The 7,500-nt window shown below is 47.1% G+C and overlaps 1 protein-coding gene across 1 annotated transcript in view; it reads left to right on the forward strand.

Annotated features, from left to right (window-relative positions):
- The window catches only part of LOC127624090 (1-phosphatidylinositol 4,5-bisphosphate phosphodiesterase beta-4-like), an 82,161-nt gene that overhangs the window by 51,304 nt on the left and 23,357 nt on the right, over positions 1-7,500 (forward strand). The window contains 2 exon segments of the mRNA XM_052098739.1: positions 1-67; positions 4,173-4,323. The exon segment at positions 1-67 is cut by the window's left edge and continues 29 nt beyond it. Of these exon segments, the coding sequence (XP_051954699.1) occupies positions 1-67; positions 4,173-4,323 (218 nt within the window).

A 7,500-nucleotide genomic window follows, 5' to 3' on the forward strand; every position in this document is an offset into this window, starting at 1 on the left:
AGAAGTGACGGAGATTACAGACGCAACGGACATCTCTGAAGCTTCTGACCTGGACAATAAAAAGAAGGTGATCACAGTGAATTTAGGAATTGATTATAAATTAAACAACATTGTAGTCTGCTTTTTATTGAATACTATGTTTCGATCTTTCTCTTTTATTATTATTGTACAAAACAAATGTAATCCTAGTAAGTGAGTGAACTTAGATAGGGAACCAAGGGGACAATCATATTGGACGTACCAGTGGGCGGAGCCTTAGGTGCCACGTTGAGGCACTTACATCTAAGCCTGGACCACAAAGGTGGACATCGCATGCCTGAGAGTCCGCGCTGTGACCTTCGTAGCCCGGAGGGCGAGATCCCGGGTCAGAACTACCCTCGTGCAGTTCTCTCAGCGCCTTGGCTTGGTGCACTTGCAAGACAACCATGGCGTGCAGGGCGGAGGCAGCCTGTCCAGCGGCACCGTAGGCCTTAGTCGCCAGTGATGACATGAGCTTACAGGTCCTGGATGGGAGTCTCGGACGGTTCCGCCAGGTGGTGGCACTTTGCGGGCACAGGGGCACCGCAACCGCCTTGTTCACCTGGGGAATCGCTGAGTACCGCCTGGCAACCCCACCATTGTGGGTAGTGAGATTGGAGGAGCTCAGAGATCGGGCCCGCCATGACTTCGTGAGCTCCTCATGCACCTCCGGGAAGAAAGGGACCGTGAGCGGTGCTCCGAGCCCAGGAACCAAGCATCAAGCCGTGAGCTTTACGGACGGGGCATTCCACTCCAGCCGATGCTCACAGCCACATGGGCAAGCAGCTCCGTGTCAGCCTGCGACTGGGTGACAGCACCCGAAGGTGGGAACCCAGTCGAGTCCTCGGCGTCAGACTGAACCAGCCCGCTCTCCGATGATGCTATTGAGAGCTCATCTGCTTTGCAAGCCTTAAATGAGACCGCAAACTTGCATTGAGACGATCCGGCGGTCTCATCCCAGAACTTGACCAGGGCGAACAAGCGTGCTGGGAATGGCAGGTCCATGGGGTGTTAGCTGGCGGAGTGGCTCCCATTGGGGTCCCCAAATCACCCTTAGGTCTAACAGACGTGGCATCAAACCCATAGGTAGAAGGACCGAGGTAGGGAGCCACTGGGCTGGCTTTCACTCTGGGAAAGGAAAACCATGACCACAATATTGCCATGGTCATGTTCTCGCAGTGAGGAACGGCGTCTCCGCGTGGCCAGCACCCAAGCACGAGAGCCGGAAGCGGAGAGATAATGACCGCAACCAGGAATTAAACACAGACGGAAAGGCATCTTTTAAAAGACGCTCCGTCAGTGCCACTCTTTTAGGAGGAAATATATTATTTTAGGCTGCTGCAGCACCAAGGAACGTTCTCTGCACTCCACCGGTGCACGAGGGGGAGAAAGATTCACCATCTTTCTACCGCTTTCTATCCTAACCCTTTCTCGAGAGGTGAATGGACTGGCAGAGGAATTCAGCTTGCTGAACCCAACCGCTCGGCTCCGAAGAAAAAATCTGAATGACGGGTTGCGATCCAGCTCCTTTTATACCCATATTTCTGGGGGAGTGGCATGCAAATTCCACTCGCCAATTCCCATTATCCTTTTCTCAAAGATCAGAGGTGTTTGGGGCTCCCAAGAGCGACCCCTAATGTCACTACATCGACACAACTTCGAGTGAATGACGGAAAGGGAACAAACATGTATGTCATGTAGTGTGGGTGGGTGGTGTTTTATCTTCTGTAGTTTTGTTGATGGTTTTTGAGGATGAGTTCATGTAAATTTAACCTTAGTGGTGCTTTACACTGCGTCTCATTCACCCATTCACACACACACAACAAAAAACAACAAACAACCGGCATTCGCCACTAAGTGGCGGTGACGTCACCACGACGCTTGTGCCAGGCTATGTGCACGTTAAGGCCACGTGAAGTGTCGAACGCCCGCTGGCAGGAGGTCACGGGACAGATCCAACCGGTGACATGGGTCGAATGACTGAGATGACTGGTTGATGCACCACCTGTGCCCCCTACTGTGCCAACTTGCTGTGCTTTAGCCACCCTGCGCTCTGCTCGTTGTTGTGAGCGTCGCTCCTCTGCCCTCCGTTGTTGTTTACATTTACATTTACATTTACATTTCTGCATTTGGCAGACGCTTTTATCCAAAGCGACTTACAGTGCACTTATTACAGGGACAATCCCCCTGGAGCAACCTGGAGTTAAGGGCCTTGCTCAAGGGCCAAACAGTGGCATTTTGGTGGTACTGGGGCTTGAACCCCTGACCTTCTGGTCAGTAACCCTGAGCCTCAACCACTGAGCCACCACTGCCCCCTGTTGTTGGAGGGCGACTGCCTCCAACTGGCCAGCAGCATCCTTCACAAGCCTCCTCCAAAGAGGCCGATCATGACACTGCTGGTACCAGTCGTCGGCAAGTCCACTCAGCTCCAGATCCTCCTGTACCACATCACTCCATCTCTTCTCCAGCCCGTGCCGTGCCCGCTTAGCTCCCTCTATCCGGCCAAACAATAACTGTTTAGGCAGGCGGTGGCCGGGCATGCGGGCTACATGACCCAGCAAAACGCAACCTTGCCTGCCGGAGGAGCTCACCGATGGGACTTTGTCCACATCTTTCAAAGACTTGTGAGCTCCTCACACAATCCAGCCTGGTTAAACCCAGGATGGATCTTAGGCAGGCCAGCCTAAATGTTTCTAGCCGGCGATGATGTTCCATTAGGGGGGTCCACGTTTCGCAAGCATAGAGAAGGGAGGGAACGACCGTGGCCGAGAATACTTGAAGCTTTGTGCGGAGCGACAAACCGGGTAGCTTCCACACAGCATTACGCAGCCGATGAAAAGATAATGCCGCTCGACTGATTCGGAGTGAGACCTCTGCTGTCAAACCGGAGCTGGTCATAAGCACACTTCCCAGGTATGGAAAACACTCCACTCTCTCCACAACTGCCCCATCACCAATTGGGAGCTGTGGGGGTGTAGTGTCCGTTGGTACATAATACCCAGGAAGGTGCTTAGTTTTGGTTGGGCTGATGGTCAGGCCCCATCTCTTAGTGGCAAGCTCCAGGTTCATCAGCAGCGCCTCCAACTCCTCCTCTGTGTGAGCAGCAATCACCAGATCATCAGTATACATAATGTGGTTGACCAATAGGGAGCCATCCCTTGACCGCACCCGGGCATCGATCAACCTCCCATTATATCTGTACCAGATGGAAATTCCTCCAGTACAGCCATCGAAGGCTTCACGAACCACATGGTCAAAATAGATATTAAATAATGTGGGGGCCAGAGGACATCCCTGTCGCACTCCAAGGTGAACAGGGAATGGCTCCGACTCCCAACCACGTAGTTTTACCTGGGCCCGCTCACTATCATGAAGGTCCTTAATGATCGCGAGCAGCGGGTCTGGGACTCCGAAAGCACGAAGAACAACCCAGAGCCCAGGCCTACTGATGGTATCATAGGCCTTGACCAGGTCAATAAAGCAGAGATGTAGGTCTTGCTGGAATTCCCTACACCTCTGCTGTAGCAGACGGACAGAGAAAATGGCATCTGTGCAAGACCGCCCCTTCCTGAAACCACACTGGGGCTCCGCAAGTCTCTCCTCAGCGTGCCTGGCAAGGCGATGTTGAATAATACTTGCCAGGACCTTTCCAGGCACACTGAGGTGCGAGATGCCCCTATAGTTATTACAATCTGAGCGGTCCCCCTTTTTAAAGAGAGGGACCACCAGGGCATCCTTCCAATCCTGCGGAACCCGCCCAGTGGTCCAGACTGTTATTATGATGTCATGTAGGGCAGTCTGTGCACAAACACCACCCTCCCTCAGCATTTCACTGGGGAGATCATCTCTGCCCGGGGCTTTTCCTGGCCTCAGGCTCTGGATCGCCTTCAGTACTTCCTCTAAAGATGGATTAATTCTTTAGAGAAAACACACACACACACACACACACACACACACACACACACACACACAATGGTAGAGCTGCATGTAAGGTGCTAGTCTGCCATTGGGAGCACCTTGGGGTTCAGTGTCTTGTCCAAGGACACAACAAGCATCGGACACTGAACATCTTTAATCAATGAACCACCACTGCATTTACTATTCAATATAAATGTCTGGATTGGGAGTAAATGATGTGAATGTTTGTTTCACAGGGTGTAGAATCGGCTGAAGACGCAGACGCTGAGCAGCAGTTAATCGCCTCGTACAAGTATGAAGGAGCGACGACCAACATTCACCCGTATCTGTCGGCGATGGTGAACTACGCTCAACCTGTCAAGTTCCAGAGCTTTGAAGTGGCAGAAGGTCCGTTACATCCTCATTATTACAGCAACATTGATGCATTAAAAGTCATTCATAAGTCCTTTGAACTCTTTCAGACATTTTTAACTGGATTCCTGAATCTGAGTGTATAAGACTTTTCCTCCTCTTGCCATCTGAACATACAAAACACGTTTGGGCATGATTCAATGAGTTTAAGTGGTCGTAAAAAAAGTAAAGCGACACTTTGAAAATTTACAGACCATTGAAAACGAATGCGAAAGACCAAAACACAGTAAAATTATTATTTTTATCTGTCAAATACAATCAATAAATCAGCCACAATGCTGAACACACACAGAAATTAAAGGGTGTGACTATAAAACATCAACATCTAAAACATCTGTGTGTGTGTGTGTGTATGCAAAACATACAAACACACACACACACAGAACACACACCCACAATGCTGAACACACACACACACACACACACACACACACTGAACACACATACACAGAACACACACACACCCACAATGCTGAACACACACACACACACACTGAACACACATACACAGAACACACAAACACACACCCACAATGCTGAACACACACACACACACACTGAACACACATACACAGAACACACACACACACACCCACAATGCTGAACACACACAGAAATTAAAGGGTGTGACTATAAAACATCAACATCTAAAACATCTGTGTGTGTGTGTGTATGCAAAACATACAAACACACACACACTGAACACACATACACAATGCTGAACACACACACACACACACTGAACACACATACACAGAACACACACACACACACACCCACAATGCTGAACACACACACACACACACACACTGAACACACATACAAACACACACACACACTGAACACACATACACACACACAGAACACACACATAAACAGAACACACATACACACACTAAACACACACACACACACATACACACACACACACACTGAACACACACACACTGAACACACACAAACACACACACAGAACACATACACACAGAACACACACACACATACACACACACACACACACACACACACACACACACACTGAACACACACACACATACACACACACACACACACACATACACACACACACACTGAACACACACACACACACACACAGTGAACACACACACATACACACACACACACACTTAACACACACACTGAACACACACACATACACACAGAACACACACACATACAGGTGAAACTCGAGAAATTAGAATATCGTGCAAAAGTTCATTAATTTCAGTAATTCAACTTAAAGGTGAAACTAATATATTATATAGACTCATTACAAGCAAAGTAAGATATTTCAAGCCTTTATTTGATATAATTTTGATGATTATGGCTTACAGCTTATGAAAACCCCAAATTCAGAATCTCAGAAAATTAGAATATTGTGAAAAGGTTCAGTATTGTAGCTCAAAGTGTCACACTCTAATCAGCTAAACACCTGCAAAGGGTTCCTGAGCCTTTAAATGGTCTCTCAGTCTGGTTCAGTTGAATTCACAATCATGGGGAAGACTGCTGACCTGACAGTTGTGCAGAAAACCATCATTGACACCCTCCACAAGGAGGGAAAGCCTCAAAAGGTAATTGCAAAAGAAGTTGGATGTTCTCAAAGTGCTGTATCAAAGCACATTAATAGAAAGTTAAGTGGAAGGGAAAAGTGTGGAAGAAAAAGGTGCACAAGCAGCAGGGATGACCGTAGCCTGGAGAGGATTGTCAGGAAAAGGCCATTCAAATGTGTGGGGAGCTTCACAAGGAGTGGACTGAGGCTGGAGTTACTGCATCAAGAGCCACCACACACAGACGGGTCCTGGACATGGGCTTCAAATGTCAAACGTCTTACCTGGGCTAAAGAAAAAAGAACTGGTCTGTTGCTCAGTGGTCCAAAGTCCTCTTTTCTGATGAGAGCAAATTTTGCATCTCATTTGGAAACCAAGGTCCCAGAGTCTGGAGGAAGAATGGAGAGGCACACAATCCAAGATGCTTGAAGTCCAGTGTGAAGTTTCCACAGTCTGTGTTGGTTTGGGGAGCCATGTCATCGGCTGGTGTTGGTCCACTGTGCTTTATTAAGTCCAGAGTCAACGCAGCCGTCTACCGGGACATTTTAGAGCACTTCATGCTTCCTTCAGCAGACAAGCTTTATGGAGATGCTGACTTCATTTTCCAGCAGGACTTGGCACCTGCCCACACTGCCAAAAGTACCAAAACCTGGTTCAATGACCATGGTATTACTGTGCTTGATTGGCCAGCAAACTCGCCTGACCTGAACCCCATAGAGAATCTATGGGGCATTGCCAAGAGAAAGATGAGAGACATGAGACCAAACAATGCAGAAGAGCTGAAGGCCGCTATTGAAGCATCTTGGTCTTCCATAACACCTCAGCAGTGCCACAGGCTGATAGCATCCATGCCACGCCGCATTGAGGCAGTAATTAATGCAAAAGGGGCCCAAACCAAGTACTGGGTACATATGCATGATTATACTTTTCAGAGGGCCGACATTTCTGTATTTAAAATCCTTTTTTTTTATTGATTTCATGTAATATTCTAATTTTCTGAGATTCTGAATTTGGGGTTTTGATAAGCTGTAAGCCATAATCATCAAAATTATATCAAATAAAGGCTTGAAATATCTTACTTTGCTTGTAATGAGTCTATATTATATATTAGTTTCACCTTTTAAGTTGAATTACTGAAATTAATGAACTTTTGCACGATATTCTAATTTTTCGAGTTTCACCCGTACACACAGAACACACACTGTCACAGCCTCATTCTTTACTGTTCTCGCTGTTTTTTATTGTTTACTGTTTATGTTTATGCAGTTATTATTGTTCATCTCACTGATTTTAAAGGTACTATAGAAAGTTTGAAATTGTAAAATATTTACTCAGATTCTTCAGTTTTATAAAAAACTGACTCTTCAAAAACATTTTAAAATGCTAAACTTTGACAAATAATAGTTTGATTATGTCTAAATATACAGTATATCCAAACTTGTGAAGAAATATAATGATGTTACAGAAGCAATCCGACCGCATGCGTCTGCAGAGAACACCGCCGCCACCTACTGGTTATTACTGTCACGACTCCTTTGAACTCATGTTATTCACATTTTGTTCACCAGATGGCAGCAATCAACTC

Source organism: Xyrauchen texanus, chromosome 30 (genome assembly GCF_025860055.1).
Source record: "Xyrauchen texanus isolate HMW12.3.18 chromosome 30, RBS_HiC_50CHRs, whole genome shotgun sequence".
NCBI lineage: Eukaryota > Metazoa > Chordata > Actinopteri > Cypriniformes > Catostomidae > Xyrauchen > Xyrauchen texanus.